We start from the raw sequence: 22843 nt of genomic DNA on the forward strand, positions 1-22843 counted from the left end.
ATGTTCACCTTTAAGCAGTCAATAATAAAAAAACTCCTTAAGTGCTAAGCCCTTTTCTGCAGGCATGTTGTATGTACTTAATGCAAAATGTAGGAATGAGTGATTTAACCAGCTCTTGAGTTGTGTGTAATAGTGGAGGCTGTCACTTTAAATGCACTGTACAGCCACACAGGTGTTTTCAGTTACCCTGACTGATCACCTTTAGTTAGGTGAAGATTGGGTGGAGCTATGCTGGGAATTGTATGATATCACCAAACTCTATGTGCCAGTAAGAATGATAAAGGTCTATGGTATTACCCTGCCCTAACAGGTGCAACAAAACCAACAAGAGAGGGAAGGAGATGTCAGCCAAGCACAGTCTGAACATACCTGCACAGTCCTCAGAAGATCCCTAAACAGGTAACACGTGAAAACACCTGATTATTTGTGTATAGGAGCTTTAAAAATATATCAGAATTGATTGTGGGATCAGAATGATAGATTTATTCAGTCTTTTTTTAAAATCACCCTACACACTAGGCTTTATGGTAGTAGGCTGGGAGTTGTTCCCACATGTTTTTCTGTTTGTATACACTAGAGGGCGTCAGGACATAAGCACATAGTCAGTCACTGAAGTACAGACAATGTGCATTGGACACATCTGGCCACCTCAACACACTGACACATGCAGACCTAGCAACACTAGGAAGAAACAACCTGTCCCATGTTGTCACAATTGGATAAGTAACATAATTTTCACCTCTTATTAAATGGTTATAGATAAAACACAGAAGTTGCTTATAAGAGATGTCACAATCACAACACATGTACAATCTACAGTAATGCAACCAACAGTCCTGCTTTAAGTAATAAGTCATAATGTTTAAAGATCCCATCCAGACATGTTTTAAGATGTATATAAAATACTCTACTTTGCATAATAATTTTTTGTCTGATATGGGTTTTCCACAAAAAAAGTTAAATTATATTGTTAAAATCATTAATCGTTATTCTACTCCTTCTCCCTCATTAAAAATTCCAGAATCTATAAAAATGCAAATTTTTTAACTGCTGAACACAAGACGTCTCCTACTTCACTGTATAGTCCATTCTCAGTGTTTGTGCACTGCAGGCTTCAAGTTTCCACATCACACTTGTGTGTCAGTTGAATATATTGGACCAGTATTGACTTCTAAACACCTGTGATGTCACAAATCCTGCTCGAGGCCCAACCCTAAAAATCGTATTTTCAATGAAACTTTCCACTTTCAGCAGATAAATGTGAAAACAGCCTTCTAGTGTCGAACTCTGCACATACATCATTCTGTACAGTGAAGCTCAGACATTCAACTGTAGGACAAGAAGAAAAACATATTTTTGAATGGATGGGGACTTGAAATATGACACACAAACTGTGTCAGAGAGCTGTTTCTACTCCAACAATTATTGATTAATGTTCCAATTATATTAGTTGGCGGTCAGTGAGAATTTCAGAAAATAGCTAAATATCCCCTTCACAATTTGCCAGAGCCCAAGGCAAAAAAATTGTTGGTTTTTAATGTGTTACATTTTGATTAATACAGGAGGGTGAAGGCTTGACGTTAAGATGAACCTGTCTACACGAGATGTTCCTTAAATCTCTCACTCTCTCACTTTCTGTCTCTCACACACTAAAAGAAAAAATGCCCTCGAGTCACAATTGAGTCAGTGATCTCAGGCTGAGAATTAAACACACCAAAATACATTTATGTTTTGTGTGAACTGGGTATCTGGGGTAGTGGGTTTGCACAAGAACAGCTGGTATGGCAAGTCATGGTCTGGATTTCAAACCCTGTGACTCAGCACAAAGAGACTTGAATTTTAAGGAAACTGGTGGGAAAAGAAAACCGGACTGTAAAGAGGAAGATCAAATGAGGATGAGGATGTGCAGTACAATGTCATCTTTCACTGTTCATTATCTCTGAAGTGACTCTTTAATTAAATCTTTATATATGGGTGATGTGCTGGGTAAACTCTCACTTATTCTGTGATGGCAAAAACAATAGTGGGTAATATTTATAACTGTGTTTACCACAGTTGTCCTCTGCCTCTAGAATAACAGCTTACACTGCTCACAGTAATCAATAAACCTGCCATGGTAAAGCAATGTTAGATTTAGTTTATGGTGTTTTAAATATATATTGAAATACTGTGTGGGTGCCCATGTGGCATTATTCAGCCAGTTCCTTTAAATGTAACTGTATGTGCCATATCAGTTATTTCTCCTTTAATTCCTCCTCTGGCTATATCTCACTGCTTCCCCATATTGGTTGCCAGTGAAAAGCTTATCCTCCTCTTTTTTTTAACAGTGGGGAAAAATAAATTACTTTGCAATACGATCCTTCACACATATTTGCTTGGGCTCCCTGTTGGCATTGGTGTTTTCATTTTCAGTTCATTTCAGCTCTGATGGAAGTAAATCAATTCAGCAGATACACTATACTGATATAAATATGTCTACTTTGTATTCCTCAGATTTAACACCCGATAGGCTTTCTTATATGTGCTTTTGGATGCACATGCATATTATCCTCAAAGTACTGGCAAACCCCCCCGGCTGTAGCTTTGCTGTCATCATGATTTTGGTCAGTGTGCTCAGAGATACTCCTCCGAAAAAGCCGTCTCAGTGGCAAACAAAGAAATGATAAAACTTTTCCATTTTATGGTAAAGCCAAAATCGATGTATTACATTAAATGGGAAGTGTGTCAGCTCTTGAATAGATTGCCTTCTTAGAGTAAGCATGCCAAATCTACCAAGTTAAACAACAATTAAAACATTTTATTTAGGCTATTAGTGAATGACAGTGTTGCACCTCTGAGTGCTCAGTGAACAAACAGTTTAGTCATTAAATACTGTAAGTGGATACAAATCAAGACATTTTTGTAGGTAATTAAGCTAATTAGTCAAAGTGAAGTATGTTTGTCACCATATTTACAAGCAGTACATTTGCATTTTTGGTTGTCTTTATTCTTCAATTCATGTGTCTTGTGAAACACTAACACTGTTGTTTAAAAAGTGAGAGTAGATTTGTTTCAGCCTCTATACAGTGCTGCAGACTAACTGTTGTATTTTAAACAGACCACACCAAGGTGCCGCCAATATAATAATGTAATGTCAGTACACTCCTTTGTAGAAAATTAGATTGCCAGTGAATTTGAACCCGGTGTGCTGTCAAGTTAATGAATAGTTTCCAAAGCAACACTTCCTCACAGATAATTAAAGTGAGTAGGTGTGCTGTAGGTGTATTTTCTCCATTTTTATGGATCCTAAAATATGGGGTTGTTTTTACTGGCAATAAGAGATATTGTTTAAGAGCTCCTGTGCCAGAGAAGGAGATAATTACTTTAATTGTAATGATGCAATTTCCTGTTTCTCCAGAAAAAAAAAGAACCACAACAATTCTTGAATGTTTTAATTTAATTTGATTTATAAAAAAAGGCTGCACAATATTTGGTTTTACATTTGATATGGTCATGAATTTGATGATTATATCAACACATACAGTACAATATGTTTTCTCTATATATGCACACATGAAGCCACACAACACAGTACCACATTAAAAAGGGAAAGCAGAATAAACATAGCAAAGCACCATTTTTTGTTGTTAGTTTTTAGGGAAACGATACATGCAGGACCAGACATGGTTGTTACTAACTTATGGCTTAATTTTTTTGTTTAGTTGATACTTTGAATAAATTAGCAGAAGGAAATAAAGAGCAGAAGACAAACACAAGAGCATCTATAATCTAATGTATATATGAGATTATAGACACTGGTGTGTGTGCTACTGTCAATTTATGCTAACCAAAAGCATCAGTAACAAATTGTTTAAAACATCAATTAGAGAAGTCAGTATTTGTAACAAACGAGCTTCAAACATTTTCACTACTATGGGACACTTTGGAAATCCCTTTTTTTTGCTGTTTTTTTACTTAGATGACTATGAAAAGAATAGAACTTCCTTTGGTTCCTCTGACCGTTTTCTGAACTAGATTTTGAGATGTTTTTTGAGATGTTGTGTGTGTCAATCATGTTAGTAAGAAGTGTATTTTCTTCACAGAGTGGATTACCTTTAGTATTTTACCAATCAAGATCTAATCAAGCTAAAATCAAGTTTAGAACTGAGGGGATCTGAAGAATGTAAGAGTTAAAGAAGCCTCCATAAGAAAGAGAGCGACTTGGGGTGGTTTTCACTAAATAAAATTCAAATTTTATATCATAATTAAAAACATGAGATGAAATTGACCTGTTGTCCCAGTGTTCGTCAGTGTCCAAATTAGTACAAACTCAACTTGTTTTGTCTGTCTACAGTTGGGAGGATGACTGCAGGCTACGTGGCACAGTGGAGTTTCATACGCACCTCTTCATTAAAATGATACACATACATAAATCTGTCTTTTTAGCATCACATATTCAGCCACTGTAGGGTTGAAAAGTGGCTGTTAGAAGTTGGTAGTTTCATTCTTGACTGAAAACAGCAGCTGCCAGTTTAGTTTTGTGTCTCTGTTACAATGAATTCCAGCGGTGACAAAGTCAAAATGTCTGTAAAAACATTCAAGCCTACAGGGGGTGAATACTTGGTCATTTTGGAGTGAGTATCACTTTGACATTATCACCACCTGGGTGTAGGCATACATACAACAGTCATACACCTTCTCTTTGTGAAAAACCCCAAACAAATCTTTTTTTTAATGGTTACATATTAACCCATTAGTCTTGTTTTCATAGAAGGAGCCTAAACCATATCTTCATCTCCTTTAAAATCCATTACAACAATTCTACATATTTGTTTTCCCATAATTTGTTTTGTTTGAACTGACCAGTTATCCTCACATTAAATAGTATGCTCCTGTTTTATGCAAAACATGATGAGCTGCTTTAAAATGTCATACAAAGGCCTAATTAACCTTGATGCTAGCAGGTGTCTTCCTGTCTTGTTACCTGCTCCTTCAGAATCCAGTTTAATTATTGTACATTAAAATGAAACAGGAAACAAGCTGACACAGAAGTAGGTGTCAAAACATTAGAGGTATAAATTTCAGCTGAAAATCTTCCTAGATCAATTGTGGATTTTTGGAATCTCAAGCATTTCACAATGAAGAATCCGTTTATGAGGGAAGACTTTCAGGAGGGATGCCATGGAAGGCCCTTGCAAGCCTGAGGTGTTGTCATGCTATAGTCTATAAGTCTATAAGTCTTTGTGACACACACTCGTAAAAACTTGCACACTGATTTGTTCAGACCCTTTGTTGTTTTGCTGTCCTTGCCCAGTAATCTCTCTGTCTTTTTGAGCACTTGTCCTGTCTTGTTTGCTTCATGAGAGAAGGAGGTTGTACCACTAGAGTAAATCGGCCTGTGGTTTGGCTGAGAGCTGGCTAACTGTCACCTCTTTGTAGGTGGATCCAGTCAGGATGCAGGCAGTCCTTTGGGGTGTCGTCACATGACACAGCGCTGCATTGTCAGTGCACTGCAGACATGGCCCGTAGCTCTCCTGCTGTCCATTTGAGAGGCGAGTGGAAACGCTCATGTCTTTGTTGCGCTGTGAGGTGTATCCGAAACGTTCTTTTGGATCTGACTGTGGACTCCCCCTGTAGATCCTCTGTCTTAACATAGACGTGTCTCTGTAGAGACACTCGCGAAAGTTGGGCTTACACAGCAGGTAAACCATAGGGTTGTAGATTGTGGAAGACTTGGCAAACACGGCGGCCAGGGCGAATGCAGCAGGGGGAACCCGCGTGGCATCTCCGAACGCTGCCCACATGGCCACGACAGCATATGGAGTCCAGGCAACCAGGAAGCCTATACACACTGCTACTGACAGCTATGGAGAAGAGACATTCACACACACACACACACACAGAGGCAGACACTCATACATGGACACATACCGCAAGAACATACAGACATGCAAAAGATTTTCTTTGTTTCATATCAGTGACAAGTGTCAAACATAAATGAACATAAATGGTGTAGATACAAATATCTTTAGTACCATTCCCTTATTTGTGATTGCACACACACAGAAAGCATTTCATAATGAATAATTAAATTTAGATAATACTGTATCCTATCTTACTCAAATACTGCAAAACCTGACATCACTGGTGCTGAAGTGATAGTTATGTCCTCTAACCTTGACAATGAGAGTGTGTGCATTGGTGGCCTTGGTCTGTGGTGACACATGCTGCTGGACGGCCTGACGTGACCCTCTCACTGTCAGCAGAATAAAAGTGTAGGAGAGGAAAATGATGGTGCAGGGCAGTGCATAGCAAAAGACAAAAAGGCAGACAATGTAAGACAAAGCTGAAAGCTCGTGGTTGGGTGCATGCCAGTCAATGCAGCAGGCTGTGCCGTAAGGTTCAGGACTGTAATGTCCCCACTGTGCCAAGGGCCCTACAGCAAACACAGATGCGTAACACCACACTCCAGCCACCAGGAGGCGGGCATGTGATGAGGAGAACTTGTTACCTGGTCAGACAGGAGATAGAAAGAGATGCTTTGCAGTTTTGCATTGTGGTCTTTTTTTGACACAGTTCTGTTGGCAACATTATACTAATCATAATTGATTATCCTCTCACCATGATTAGGGAAGCAGACTTTAAGGCAGCACACTAAGGAAAGGGCTGTGAGATTGGTCAGGCTGCATAGACCAAACAGTACTCCACACATTGCATAGAACTGACAGATAATTTCTCCAAACAGCCACCTGTATACAGATAAAGGAAGAAAGGGGAAATGAGATGGAGACTAGGACTGCAAATAACAATTATTTTCATTATCTATTAATCTGCCTATTATGTCCTTGATGAATTGATTGATTGTCTGGTCTTTCAAATGTCAGACAGTTGTGAAAGATGCCAGTCACAGTTTCGCAAAGCTCAAGGTGACAATTTCAGAAAGCTTGTGTTGTCTGACCAACAGTCCAAAACCCAAACATATTATGTTTACTGTGCTATAAAAAACACAAAAGCAGAAAATCCTCACAAGTGAGAGGCTGGAACCAGACAATTGTTGGCGTTTTTGCTTGAAGAAAAGGGTTAGTTTTATGGTGATAGACTAATTAATTCATCAATTAATTATTTCAGCAGTTGATGTTACCTAACATGGATTAAATAGTATAGAAAGATAGAGGAAAGGGAGCAATATAAGATACCTGTGTAAAAAAGCTGATGGTATTGCCAGTGGGAATAAAGAGAGCGTCATCCCAAGGTCACTGATAGAGAGATTGATGATAAAGAACTCTGCTGGCTTCAAGGTCGACCGCTTGTGATATGCAACAAGTAGCAGAATACAGTTGCCCATGAGGGACAGTACACCTGGAAAAAGAGATCGAGTCTGGCTAGAGATTGTGCTCCTGCAGGGATTTGTTATACATGTATGGAGTCAGCGAGATTGGCTGGTTGTTTGGACTTACAAAATATGCTGTAGAGTGAACCCATGAGGATGTCGTGCTCCTTGGAGATGGTGGAGGCAAACACGGCAGATGTGTCCGAAGCATTTCCCATCTAGAATGTTGTTAACATAAGCACACAGACCAGTCAATTGTCAATAATGTTGTAATGTTTGAAGAATAGACCCAAACTCGATACTGCACTGATGTTCTTTTAGACTTGGATGGAATTACTTAGAAAGCAAAGTTTACCGAAGTAGTAAAGCAGCAAAAACTATGACCTCACTGCCTGATCTCAATAAATCAAACCAAATATGGTTAGATATTGTCTGTACTGTGAGCTCTGCTTTCTTACAGGCTTTATTGCACAGATGCATGAAGACCGTGCCGGAGCAGATGAAGAGATAGATGAAAAAGCCTTTTTTAAATAAAAAATAATCCTCTGCAGAAGATTAGGATGAGTTGTAATAAATAGAAATATTATACAAAGTAGGATTGACAGATGGAAAGAATTAGAAAGACCGTACCCTCCAGGATTTACAGCAGGAGTAGGAGATGAGAGATTGAGAGCCAGAGAACAAAACGAAACAATGGTGATTAAGATAACATGCTCAAATTTGTTTGGAAAAAAGATAGGGAGATTGCAGTTTTGTCTCCAGCGAACACATGTTTACACATGATGTAAGCTTGCACACAGAGAGACACATGCAAATGCAACACAGACACATGAACTGGAAGAAGAGATATTTAATGAGCAGAGGTAAGGGTGTGTTCACTCGTCCATGACGGAGAGCTGACAGGTGCCCAAGAAGACAGGTGCCCAGACACTTCAGAGCTAATAAATTAACCTAATAGGTTGTTCGAAGAATTGTAAAAGTGTCTTCATATCAGTTGAAGCATGTCAGAGGAACTCATGCTCCTTGTTATGAGCCAGACTCGTAATCTAGGTAATCAGTATCTTCTTGCCCAGCTATCTGCAAACAAGAAGATGATTGCTATTCAGAGCATCACTCGGCTCGATAGAAGAATGAAAAATAAAATGGAAATGGAAATCGGAGAGGAAAGCACTGTGCAGGGATGAATCTGGAGCAATACTTGGAATGCTATTAGGGCTGATTCCGAGGCAACATTGACTCTCAAGGACTTAGCCAATCACACAGGATAAAAAATAAAGCTTCATTAGTATGCAAGTCAGCCCGCCAGTCGATGACGAAACGTCCAGTCAGTCTGAGTAGCGGAGACTCAGCAGAGAAAGTAGTTATGGCCGGTTTTAATGCCTCTCAAATGCAAGAACTTCACTATTGTGTCAGCAAATGAAGGATCACATCAATAAAACATGTCTGCTGTAAAATTAACTTGCCAGACCACAAACCAATACTGGCGTATTTTTCAATACAGCCAATATTGGTTTGTCACAGATTTATAAGTATTGATGTACATGTTGGCAGATATGCAAAACCATTTAGAATGCAATGTTTAATAGGCTGCATGTGACTCTTATTTTTCTCTTTGTGTCTTCATGTATATTTATATCTCTTTTTCTCATCTTAATATTATGTGTATATCTAAAGAACAAATATCAGACAATATATAGACAGGTGACAAATTAAAGGAAAAATAAATAAGTGGAGAAACATAACAAATGCAGATGCTTCCACACAGATGCACTGCAGGGTACAACTAAGCAATTAACATCCAGTCGTGCTCTGTGGCATGTAAAAAAATACTAAGCGGGCCCCGTTGATTCTTATTATGTATCAAGATGGCAAGAGGAAATGATCAAAGTGAGTTTGAAAGAGGGTTCGTTGTTGGGGCACAGATGGCAGGAACTTCAGTCACAAAGACTGCTCAACTGGCTGGTCTTTCAATAGGAACAGTCACTACAGTTACATCTGCATTTAGATTTATGGGGAAAACATCAGTAAACAGGGTCGGAAATTGTGGTTGACAACGCACATTTGATGACCGTGACGCTTGTGCATTAGTGTGATATGAAGGAAAAACAGAAGAGCGACTCTTCCTAGGATGACTGAGAATGTCAATGCAGGACGAGATCAGGCTGCGTCAGCAAGAACAGTCCATTGACAGTTACATAGAGAGGAATATAATAGTAGGGTTGCAGTGCATAAACCCCCAATTACAAAGATGAATGCACATTTGAGAGTTCATTGGTGCAAAAACCGTAGGCACTGGTCTGCAGAGATGTGGAAAAAAGTGATATTGTCAGATGAGTCATCCTTCACCATATTCTTGACAAATGGGCAAGTGCATGTGTGGCCTGAATGCTTGACCCCTAAAGTGAGGGGATCTGGTTGCTCTGTTATGTTGTGGGGGGCATTTTGCTGACATCGTTTTGGTCCACTTGTCCCCTTAGAGGAAAGGGTCACTGCAAATCAATACCAATTTGTTCTGAGTGATAACCTTTATCCTATGATGAAACATTTTTATCCTGATGGGAGTGATCTCTGCCAGGATGACAATGCCTCCATCCATAGGGCAGGAGGGGTCACTGAATAGTTTGATGAGTATGAAAATGATGTGAATCATATGCTATGGCCTTCGCAGTCACCAGATCTCAACCCAGTTGAAAACCTATGGGAGGTTTTGGACCACCATCATCAAAACACCAAATGAGGGAATATCTTTTGGAAGAATGGTGTTCATCCCTCCAGAAGCATCCAGAGACTTTTAGAATCAGTGCCAAGGTGCATTGAAGCTGTTCTAGTGGCATGTGGTGGCCCAACACCTTACTAAGACACTTTATGTTGGTTTTTCCTTTCATTTGTCACCCGTCTTGTACCTAAAGCATATTTTGTATTCTCAAACATCAAATACACAGCTGTTTAATTACATGATGACAAAAGTATTTCACAATTTGCAAATGGATGTTTCCTGGATAACTATTACCATCCTGCACAAGCAGACTTGAGAGAGAAACATCTGTCCACTCAGATCTGTGCAAAAGACATTTGATCTCCTGCAAGCTTTTGGTCAGAAACAGTCATGCCTGGATCAATCAAATGCATCAATCAAAACCACTTTTGGACAGATCTGAGTATATGGATGCTTCTCTCTCTCTCAAGTTTGTGGGTCTTAATGCTCCACTACCTCCACTAAGCCTGAGTGAGCAGTATTTCCCTTGATTTTTTTTTGTTTTTGTTTACCACCCCATACGGTATAATTTGGAAGGCATCATTGCCTTTTGAATTTTACATTTTAACAAATGAATGCCTCTAATTAACAATTACAAAGACACACAGTGTATGTGACATCACCATCAAATGTATCTCTACGGCTGTTTATGTAACCAGAGGGACAAAACTAAGACGACCCTCAGCCATGCAAGTGTAAAAGCGAGAGGGAGGAGGTAAACAGAAAGAGCCGGGAAGAGCTTAACTAGCTGAACTGTACCTTCGGTCCGCTCTGACAGATTGAGTATTTTGAGAATGGCTGAGCTGTGACACTACTGTTATCATGTCTCTGAGCCTGGCTGAATAACTCTTCTGTTCAGCTGTGATTAACTGGACGCCTTTGAGACAGGAACAGGGACACTGACCTCTGGATGATGATGTAGGAAGCAATCCGTACAGTATATCTCCTGCTGACTTGGCTTATGTACCACATAATAATGCACCTCATCCTTTCCTGCCATGACCCATTTCATAGAAGTTTGCTGTCTCTATGCAATGCCAACCTCAGGTGATTGTGTAATTTAATGAGGAAAATATTTAGATTTATCTATCTTAAATTAACTGCTTTTGACAGCATGACAAGTAATCTGTAGGTTTGTGACAAGATTCCCTGCTGCATGTCATGAAAACTGTGAGATTCACGTGATGCTGCTGAAAACTAGGAGTGTCACTCAAAACCATTAGATGTCTGTAGTCAGAGAAGATAAGCAGCCATTTAAATGCTGGCAGGCATGTCAGGGTGTCTTAGCGCAACAGCAAAGGGACCCCATGCATGAGCTCATGAGCAGTGACAATTAAAGTGTCTGTATCTGCATGGTGTTCTGAGACTGGCTGCCAGTGGCATAGCTCAATCTGACCTTTAAATATAATGAAACTCTTGAGGTTCTTCATCTGTATTTTTGTTCCTGAAACAGAAACCAAATTAAATCAGACTTTTCAGTTTTCTTCAGTATTATCTGACATTGCCATCCTCCATCTTTCACGTACAGTAAAATAATGTTGGCCTTGGTATTACTGATTTTATCTTTAGGAAAAACTCATTCCAGTGCACCATCATTGTGACGTTACATTTACACCCAACTCTCAGTGTTTGTGCCTGTGACATTATGAATCATAAAATTTTTGTGTTTTTGAATCTCAAAGTGTCACATTGTATCTTGTATGCTTGGGTTGATAAACCTGCTTTGACCCTTGAGCATTTTCATTGGTGCATTTCAAAGAAATATACATTTTTCTATTACTTATGCTCTTATATCTTAAAAACATGGTGGTAAATAAATTCTGTTGTCATAGGAAGAGCCATTCAGCTGCTCATTTTGATGTTTTGATGTTGCAATTACCCTCACAGCATTTGCTCATTTTACTCCATGTGTAGAGTTCGTTTTATAGCAGTCACAGTCAGACACAAATGTCTATGTTTTTGTGCAAAAATTGTTGGTATTTTACTAAGCTTGTGGTTCACTCAATAGTGCAATATTTAAAAGCGAGCCTTCACTTTAACATGTATGACACACAGTATGCTGTGCGGCACGTCGCCTGAGGACTTTGTGAGACCTTTGTGAGATTGAAGTAGACTGGATTTACCCTCGCTGGGTGTAAACTGCCTCCTCATCTGAGAGTGACTGACAGTGACAAGTGATTGCCATCACAGTACAATATTTACACTGTGTTTTAGCAGCATGACAGAGTGGTTGGAGGCAACTCTTTCAAACTTTGCACAGCATGATGTGACATATCTTATGTAATGACTGTGGAGACTAATTAGATTGTACAATGTGCACCTAACAATGTATTTAAAATGTCCAGCATGGCAGTTATCTGACCACGAATCAGTCGTCACCTGTTGACTGTACATGTGTTTGACATGATTTGTGTCATGTAACATACAGAATGTTTTGAGCCTGTAAACGTCGATTCGTGTTTGGGGTTTTTTTTTGCTTTTCTTGCACAATATCCTTTAACATGTGGCTTTTGCATGCAGCAGATAGGGAACTTAACAGTCAATACATTTGCAGACAATTTCTCACAAGTAAACAAGAAAATTAACTTTAAAATAGAGAGGAGGATTAAAAACTATTTGTAATTTCTGTTTTTTTTTTCTGCAGAGGTTTGTCCACATACCCTTGTCATTTTCATGCTTAATTACCTTTGTACTTACAAGTATCTGATTGATCGTAGGGCAGTGCTGGCACAGATGTGGTTCTAGAGATGGGAGACTCTTATTCATCAGATTGTCATAGAGACAATTTATCACCAAAGGTCTGGTGCAGATGATGCAAATGGTCATTTGACATGTCTTTGGGATTAATTGGATTATTTTTCATTCTTTGATTACTTGGATGCTTAATCAACAATCCAGATTTTAATATAAGATACATAAAGAAAACTCTGATCTTAGATTTATCTATCTTAAATTAACTGCTTTTGACAGCATGACAAGTAATCTGTAGGTTTGTCTGATCTCCATGTCTGATCTCCATGTCTATGAGAAAGACAGCAGCTTTGAAGGAACGCAAAATAAATAAATGCAATTCTGCCACCCTAGTATGTCATCATCAATCCGCCACAACTGCCTCCACTTCATGACACAACCATATTACATAATCAGAGTATGAGTATGGGAAAGCAAATATATCTGTGTCAGTGATGGGTAAATGTTTAGACAGTTGTTTTTCTTTATTTGCCTTTGACTCTGATTTTTGGTTGAAGGTCAGTCACTTTGTTAAATCATGTTGTATCCAATAGAAAGACATCATACTCTGGCATCATAATCGGTCATTGTCAACAAATATGGATTTTCTGTACCAGAGTGAACACCCACAAACAAATGAGTCGTCACTCACATATATCCGTGCATTCAACCACATCAACAATAGGCAGTGCATGGATGCATGCAGGCATACATGTACAGGAGAATAATTTGTGGCAAGCAGCTTGAGATCAAGTCGGCAGGCTGTCTTGAAAATGGTCAGTGAAGCAACGATTACAACTTTGACTTAAAAAAATAGAGAAAAGCAGTAATTTTTACAGAGAAGGGGGATCAGTAATCTCATCACTAATCCTGCCGGAGATCCCACAAGTTGCCTGTGATGTCTGTGCCTTCATCTCATCAGCATTACAGCCAGCACAATCTGTTTTCACTTCCTTGAGATAGTATTTGAATTGAACCTTGACTGAATGTCCTTCAGTAAATTCTCTAACACAACCAGATATTATTACTTTAGAGGGAAAATTGTAAGATAACCATCACTGCAAGTCAGAATAAACTATTAGACCTTTGCACAGAAAATAAAAGTGAAGAAAGAAATACTATTAAGACACAGAATTAAATGTAGTATAAATATTTTGAGTCATATCAGCCTCTATATTTCATTATACATTGCAGGCAACCACTGAAAACAACATCAGCAAAATCTGGAAGATGAAAGAAATGCGTCATCACCAATGATCCCCCTTTTTGTTATTGTCTAATCTCTTTGCATTGCACTAGAAACAGACCAGACACCCCACTGTTGTGCTGCTTACCTTCTAGGGAGGAATAGCTTGTCAGTTAAACTCATGGAGGCCCGGTGAAGAGCAGGACACAGAGGAGAGGAGCTTGGACAGCCACTGAGAGGGAGACAGAGAGGGGGACAGAGCAGGAGACAGACAGAGAGAAAGAGGGAGAGAGAGGGGGGGGAGCACTGGACCTGTATCAGGCTCACAATGAAAAGTCCGGTTAAGGTATCCTCCTACTCTTCAGTGACACACACTTACACACATCCAGCCTGGTGGACATGCACAGATTCTCTCACACAGCATATGCACTCATCATTGTAGAGATGTACTGAAACCCACTGATGTAGAACGAAAAGCCCACAGTGACGGCAGGCCAGCCATAGAGAGAGAGAGAGAGAGAGAGAGAGAGAGAAAGAGAGGGAGAAAGCGAGAGGGATCAGCATAATACTGGCAAGCTCTGAGTGTCACTGATGACTCAAAGTACCACTCCCCACCCCATTTCCTCTATCCAACCTAACTCACTACTTTCCTGCTATACGTATCGCCTATACATTGATTTGTTTCTACACTTTGGATCATTCACCTGTACACATATGAATCATGCATGTAAGTAGTTGGTTTTCCCAAATCACTTTTCACAGCCTACTCATATAGAGCAGCACATTTTTGCAGTTTTGTGTGTACAGTATGTCTGTGTATGTACTGCATGTATACACAAATCTCTTGATCCGTGATTGTAAAGATGGTAATCAGAACCTGGAAGAGAGAAAACTGGCAATCTGTTGAATATGTGTGGATGCGACAACCACCAGTGTCGTGGTAGCTATTGATCTAATTTGACATTTGAAAGAATTTCTCTGAATATAAAAGAGAATAGAATTTTAATAGAATATTAATATTGCAGGATGTGCTTGTGAAGTAGTGAGAAAAACTACGGTTGCAATTTGTGTTACTAGAAGAGACTAGACAGTTTATGACCATCTTTCATCACGGCCCTAATAGTTCACAGTGCAGAAAATGGAGCTGCACTCAGCCATGAACAAGTTATGATTGTTCTCAGTAAGCACCTGCTGCTGCTGTGCCACTGGTAATTAATGATAATGTTTGTATGCATTGAAAATGACAAAATGTGCATAATGTGCCACAGGAATGAGATTTCTTAGGTGACTGTACTGAATTCAAGGGTCCAAAATGAATTGGAAAGCCACTTAAGAAAATAAAGTGTTGGCTTGGGTCACACCGTAAATTTCATCCCGGTAGAGAGCATTTAAACTACACCTGAAGCGCTGTGTCATCTTACTTTTATACCCACCCATGCAGTTTGCTTGAAGCCCAGCTGCTCCCAGACTGACAGTCATGGAAAAGCCTCTTAAGGGAGCGTGGGCTCACTCGCTGAGTTGTGCCAAGGCTGCAGGGCTGTCAGAAAACCATAAAGAGCAATGCTGTCATATTAATACCTTGGCACAGGGTCCTGGCCCTTCTCTGGCCCGCTCGCTCTGACACATTTAGATAAACTGTCACAGCCGGTCCCATCCACTGCAGTATGAAGCCCCTTTAAAGGACCGGTGTGTAGGATTTAGTGGCATCTAGTGGTGAGGTTACAGATTGCAACCCCTCACCCCTCACCCCTCCCTGTCAAGAGTGTAGGAGAACCTATGGTGGCCACAAAAAACGCAAAAGGCCCTCTCTAGTGTTTGGTTTGTCCACTCTGGGCAACTGTAGAAACATGGCGGTGCAATAGGGCGGGCTCCGTGGAAGAGGACCTGCCCCCTATGTAGATATAAAAGGCTCATTCCAATGACTAGGTAATGAAAACACAACAATTCTTACTCTCATGGGATTATATATTGGGCTGTGCAATATATCGATATCATATCAATATCATGATATGAGATTAGATATTGTCTTAGATTTTGGATATTGTAATATTGTGACATGGCATAAGTGTTGTCATTTCCTGGTTTTAAAGGCTGCATTACATTAAAGTGATGTAATTTTCTTAACTTACTGGACTGTTCCAGCTGTTCAATTATTTGCCTTTACCCACTTAGTCATTATATCCACATTACTGATGATTATTTATCAAAAATCTCATTTTGTAAATATTTTGTGAAAGCACCAATAGTCATCCCTACAGTATTGTCAATATTTTCATCGAGGTATTTGGTCAAAAATATCATGATATTTGATTTTGTCTATATTGCCCAGCCCTAATTATACACTAATGAAAACATACTTATGAAAATTATTTTATTTCTGCCAAGTCCGTTCTGCTAGATGCCACTAAATTCTACACACTGCACCTTTATGTGACTTATTAGAGATGACAGTGGCAGGAAATGATCAGAACGAGAGGAACATGAGCATGAGTGCAGTCAGTTTCCATCAGATCATAAAGGCATCGTGGATGTCAATAAGTCAATGCATTTTTCGGCATGCTCGTAGCATGGCTCGAGGGATGACAGTGTCAGTTGTTGGTTGGTCAGTCCACCAATTTGGTCCAACCTGAAATATTTATATAAATAAATATAAATTTCAAATGAATCGCATTGACATTTTGTACAGATATCATGGTCCACAGAGGATTAACCCTAATGACTGTGATGATCCCCTAGCACCACCAGCAGGTCACAGTTTTTACTTATCCTGTAAAATATAGCAAAATCTGTCAGTACCAGTCAAATGAATTGGCACAAAATGGCACCCAGACAATGTATCCTAATGATTTTGATGATCCCTTGACTTGTTCTGTAGCACCACCACGAGGTTCACTTTTAACATTAAGGTAAAACCATTCATGTCCTCTTCAGGGTAAATTGTAATAACTTTGATCCTCTGGCTTCTCATCTAGTGCCATCATCGGGTCAAATCTATAATTTTCCAATAAGTTGGTTTACAACCAAATACCTGCAAAACTAATGATATTCCCATCAAACTCAGCTGTATTTTGTTTAGAAAATGTTAGCATGCTAACATGCTAAACTAAGATGGTGAACATGTTAAACATTACACCTAGTTAATATCAGCTGCACTGTGCCTAAGTACAGCCTCACAGAGCCATTAGCATGGCTGCCAACTTGTTGACTCAGCCTTGTTTTTTCATCAGTCAGGCCGCGTTCAGACCAACATCAGCCCTGCATGAAAAAACGCAGCCCCCTCCTTCATTTGAATGGGGGCAGTCTGGCAGTGCAGCATGGGTGCCAACGGAGAGGGCTCCGGCAAAACAGAGCAACGACATCATCCGGCAGGGTGCTGCTTTGGCCAATAACATACATGCCAGCGCACATTCCTGGTAGATTACTGTGTCAGGTGTTCCTACCATTTACCTCACAATCGTTGCAACAATTTCCAGATTTTTAAAATCCTGTATGTGAGTTTTACAAACCATTGTGCAGTATTATGGTTCCTTCAAATTCACTGATCCGTTACTCAAATGGGACTTCCTGGTATTTCATCTCTCGCCAGTACATGAAACAACATGCACTCACCAACACAGCCCCCTGTGTTGTTTTAACAGGGCTGTTTTTGCACTGAATGCCCACTTAGAAATGTTTTATCAGTGCTGCTGATGAATTAAACTCAACAGACAATAGGATCAGACTTTGACAACACTTTATTTAGGCACTGCAGTATTGAGACAAACTATTGGGTGTGACCTAATAGACTCCAACTCATTTTTTTTAAGTATTTATAGATTAGACACCACATTTGCTCACTTCTGGGTGGACACCCATCTCAGTCATGAACCCCCCTAATTTAATCGTAAACAGAAGATAGGACATTAAGAAGATAAGATATTCCAGAGGTATTTTATCCTTAATATATAATAGAATGCTGAATTTTATTTGTAATGGAAGTCTAATGGTTAAGGCTAAGTGAATTTACTTACTGAGAATGGGTTTTAATACGTAAACAGACTCCACAGGATCAATAACAATATTTTAAAAAATGTGTACTGTAGGTGTTAAAGAGAGACGGGTACCCTCATACAAATGTTTTGGAATTGTGAAAAACTAATCAAGAATTTATAAGGTGTTGATATACAGTACCTTGAGTACCGAGACTTATCCTACTCATCAGTATTGCCTCGGGACACAAGGCATGAAGCACAATTAATTAAAATTTATTTCAAAATAAATGTATTGCTGTGACGTGGAAGAATGATGATCCATCTACCACCTCCATATGGTTCAGAGAAATTGTTGAGGAGAGGTGAACCTGAGAAGGCCTGTTTGGGAGATACTACCCACTCTCTGACACAGTCACTCTCCTTTTTATTGATATTTTCAATAACATATAATGTGGGGAAAAAACTACTGGGTGGGACAAAATAAAATTCCAACAAAGCATCACTCACATACTGACTGCAACTCTATACACTCCACGCAATAAGTTGTTGTAAATTACTTGCCCTTTTATTTTGTGACACATTATCATTACTCGATATTAAGATGAAACTGTCATCCAAGCTTCTATTAGGTTAACAGTGGCAGTGGACTCAGTGCAGAAGCCACCCCTTAACCACTTGAGAGACTGGATTACAAAGCTTTAGGCTATAGAATTATTCTGATAAGCCACTGCAATATGACTAATAGGCGCTGCTGGAAATTTTTGGTCTGCCCCCTGCCAGTGAATAATTTGAATGAGAATGTAGAATAATGAGGCAAAAATGAGAAGAGCACATTCAAGGTATTGGTGAAATAAATATCAAATTAGACCATTTCATATTGGAAATCTTGTTTAGCAAGATCCTCTGGTATTCATAACCTCAGCTAATTTAAGTTAATTATGCTTTGTTTTTTAAATTATAGTTGTCATGCAAAATCTATTGCAAAATCTAGTCATGAAGAGAAAGTTACGGAATAAAGAAAATGAGGTGAGGTGCATATTTTGAGCTGCCAACCAATCATAGGGTTGATTTATTAAAACACCCTCCCAACCATCACCACCTCCCACAGATTGACAGAAGTAAAATATTGTTAAAAATATTGTTGCCGGTATAAGAAGAAGAAGAAAAAGCATCTTGATGTACAGATATCTAAATAAGGTATATTTCTCTTTGCCACAACATGGAATAGATAAATCCTGAATGAGAAGTTAACATAATGCAGAAGCGACATAATAAGAACATGGATGATTTGATAGCCCTTTTCATTGCCTTTCTAATGGTACAGCTTCCAGCTCAGTGCATCTACCCAATGAACCAGTGTTTCTATTCCTCCTCCGGCTGTGAAAAAAAAAACTTTTCAGACGTCATTGTCATTGCTCTTTTAGTAAGTGTGTTTCTTGAATTTCAAAGGAGAATAGAACATCTGTTTGAACTAAAACCATGTACAAATTGATTGGTCACATGGTACGGTACAAAGGTCTGTTAATTCTGCTTTTCAGGCACTTGAGGGAGCAGCACAACTAATTAACCTGATGCAAGGTTGGCTGTGTTCTGCGTTGACGTCATTACCGGTCTCACAGTGCAACACTGACAAGCCAGTAAATCATAAATCAATATTCGCTGTTGTCAATTTGCAAAATAGAATTAGAAGAAGAACTGAATAAAGACACCTATTACACGAATGTCCCTGTTTTAATGGTTATGTTTCTTCTAATTTTAATGGTTCAAGGGACTGAAACTGAAGTGACACTGGAGTGATGAAAGTAACAAAGGTTCAGTTATCAAAAATTGTGTCATTCCGTTTGGCTCAGTATGGTTGCAGATTGGGCTGTAGCCAATGATTATCTTTGTAATTATTTAACCCATTGATTACTTCTATTAGATTATTTACATCAAATTAATTTAATTATTTAATCAATGAAATGTCAAACAAAATACAGAAAAATGTCCATCAGAAGTTCCCAGAGCCCAAGGTTTTCTGTTGCCAGCTAGAAAGTACTACCTTACTAAGAGACAAAGTGAAGGAATAAAGTAATTAAAGGAATAGTTTGACATTTTGGGAAGTACACTTATTGGTTTCCTTGCCAAGATTTACTGTAGATGAGAAGATACTTTTGGTACCACCCTCATGTCTGTGCATCAGGTGTGGATCTATAGCTTACCAGGGTTAGACATCTAACCTGACCTTGTCTGAAGTTCAAAAATACACCTACTAGCACCTCTAAAGTTCACTAATTAACAAGCCATATCTCATTAGTTTAATCCGTACACAAACTAAAATGTAAGAACAGCGTTGTGGTTTTTACAGGGAAACCCCTGGCTCCCAGGCGTCATGCTAAGCTAAGCTCATTGCTAACCCACTGTCATAGAGCGTACAGACATGAAAGTGGTATTGATCTCCTCATATAACTCTCAGCACAAAGCCAATAAAGTAATATGTCCAAAAATGTCCAGCTATTCCTTTTAAAATGTCTTGGGTTTCCTGTCTTGTGTGTCATGTTACACTTCATTTGGTTGCATTACCGGCTAGACATTGTAGTATGAAGCTGAAATATAGGCCGCTTTAAAAGAGATTTTTCTATCTTTTTAATATTGAACCACAAAACAATCTCAACATTCAGAGTAACAGCGGAAGATACAACTTATGTTTGCAAAATAAGAGGCCATGAGAGGAAATTGGTGCTTGTTGGTGTGCCATGTGACCCTTGTGCACGTCATGCTTTTAACACCCACTCAATGTACATAAAATGAATCATTAAGTTCAGATATACTTGTGTGGAAGACCTTTATGTACTTCCAATTCATAAAATATTTATGTCTGTGGAATATTTTTGTCCCATAGGCTTGAATTAATTTCCCTTCTGCTATCTTTGTTTATCTTAGTAATCTACCCTCCACTTTGAGGACTGAGCCAAATTGTAGTTTAGGCACTTAACTCTGGCAGGAATTCATCTTTTGTGAGTGTCACAGCCAAGACATTTGTTTAGATAAGTACTCAGTACTTTGTCTTCTTGACACAACAAAAGCTAGTTCTGGAAATGGGTGCTGTTTCCAATGTAGCATCCTTACATCTGATATATTTGATTTATCTTTCAAAAAATCCTAATGCTGCATTTCACATTATGTTGAAAGGGTTGACTTTTCAACTATAACTTGTTCAGTATAGAGGACAAAAGCTCCAGCAAAATCTATACACATTGGTGCTCCTTGAAAAATGTCAAATCCTCGAAGCTCTGAGACCTTGATTTAAAGTAACCCTGACCTAAGCGTCCTTGTGTTTGAGCCAACTGTAATCAACACGGTCCATTCTCCGACCATCAGTATAATGAGACAAAAACTCTCCTTTCACCTTAAGCTTCTATGGAGGACACTATATAGGGTGATTCACATATGAGATCACCACAGCCCTCTGTTTATTCAATTATCTTTTGTCCTCTGTTTTTGTGCCAGCTTTGCGTTTTGTGATTTGGGTGCATGCCTTGGACAGTGACAGTCTGCAAGGTTTTGCAGCGAGCATGACTCAGAATGGGATCCATGAGTGCAGTGAAGAGACTCTGAGTCAGACGAGACAAATTCACCAGAGCCCCCAACTGCCCTCTCCGTCCAAGTGTCTGCTTGGAAACAAACAAGATTAATGTGTTGTTGTCTGGCCTTGAGTGAGGTATGAACTTAAGGGAGGCATGAGAGGAATACAAAAAATAAATAAAAAACCCAAATAAATACAGAAGTGCTGTGGAGCTCTGAGGTAATGTGGGACTCCTGTGTGCTGTAACAGAGAGAGAATGTTTTTTGTGTATTATATAGACAGTACACTGTTATTCAGTTATTTCTCTTTCATGGCATCTTTGTTTATATTTGCACTTTAGGTAATGGGTCTCTTACAAGAAAAGTTGGCTATGTGGGTGGCTGTGGCTCAGAGGTAGAGGGGGACATCCATTAATCGGAAGATTGGCGGTTGAATCCACGGCCTCTCCAATCCACATGTTGAAGTGTCCTTGAGCAAGATACTGAAAGCCAAATTGCTCCCAAAGGCTGTTCCATCAGCATATGAATGTGTGTGTGTGAATGTGGCATGTACTGTACAGCGCTTTGAGCGGTCGGAAGACTAGAAAAGTGCTATATAAATGCAGTCCATTTACCATATCTATGTGTGAAAGGTTGCTTCTAGCAGTGGAATATATCTCTCACTTTCTTTACGTTTGTGTGTATGTATGAACCTGCATCATTACTCAGGTGTATATTTGTGTCTGTAGGTCGCTCTGTCACTCAGCTGTTCCTACATATATTCGGTGTCTTTCTTTTCTGTCTGCCCTCCTTTCCTCCCTGACCTTTTTCTTAGTTATTATTCACCACATGTCTCAGGCTAAAACGTTTTCACACAACAGTGGGCTCATCTCCCACATAGCTGTCATTTTAATGGTTGTTTGTCCGATAGCGGAACAGGAACTAACAGGGGAGGGTTAGCAAGGTCACCTATAGCCCTATTGCAATGTCCAATGAGAACATAGGGAGGGAGAGAATGAGATTTAGACTGCTGTACCGAAACACTCCTTGGTTGTCTGTCTATCACCTTGGCAATAATACCAATTTGTAATTTCCTTCTGGCAAGCATGGGCTGTCCCCATAAACTTGGAATGGAGACCACTGTCATTTTTGCTCTGCAGGAATGGCCAAGTCAAGCCTTCCTGGCCCCCAGCGGACAACAGTATTTGCGCTTCTCTAATGCTCTCTTGTGGTTTCCCCACTTCCCTGCATCAGCATGTGTCACCTCTAAAGGAAAAATTACTAGTTTCTGAAATTCAGGGTTGGTATTAATCCAATTAAAAAACTAGAGTATTAAGAGTCCTTAAATT

The 22843-nt window shown here is 39.3% G+C and overlaps 1 protein-coding gene and 1 long non-coding RNA gene across 4 annotated transcripts in view; one reads left to right on the forward strand and one right to left on the reverse strand.

Moving 5' to 3' along the window:
* LOC137184882 (uncharacterized) overlaps positions 1–22843 on the forward strand; it is a 33038-nt gene that overhangs the window by 1049 nt on the left and 9146 nt on the right. Inside the window, exons 2-3 of one of the 3 annotated variants that reach the window (XR_010928725.1) lie at positions 311–399; positions 14136–14224. This is a non-coding gene — a long non-coding RNA (uncharacterized lncRNA). Of the gene's footprint in view, positions 1–310; positions 400–1562; positions 1613–14135; positions 14225–22843 lie in introns of those variants that run through there. The other 2 variants (XR_010928726.1, XR_010928724.1) reach the window with 2 other exon arrangements.
* On the reverse strand, positions 3464–7637 carry opn7d (opsin 7, group member d). The gene is made up of 5 exons (XM_067593705.1): positions 7437–7637; positions 7176–7338; positions 6601–6728; positions 6156–6490; positions 3464–5843 (listed from the first exon to the last, which is right to left on the reverse strand). The coding sequence occupies exons 1-5, from the start codon at positions 7525–7527 to the stop codon at positions 5361–5363; spliced, it is 1200 nt and encodes a 399-aa protein (XP_067449806.1). The 5' UTR covers positions 7528–7637; the 3' UTR covers positions 3464–5360.

The sequence above is a fragment of the Thunnus thynnus genome, chromosome 6 (genome assembly GCF_963924715.1).
Source record: "Thunnus thynnus chromosome 6, fThuThy2.1, whole genome shotgun sequence".
NCBI lineage: Eukaryota > Metazoa > Chordata > Actinopteri > Scombriformes > Scombridae > Thunnus > Thunnus thynnus.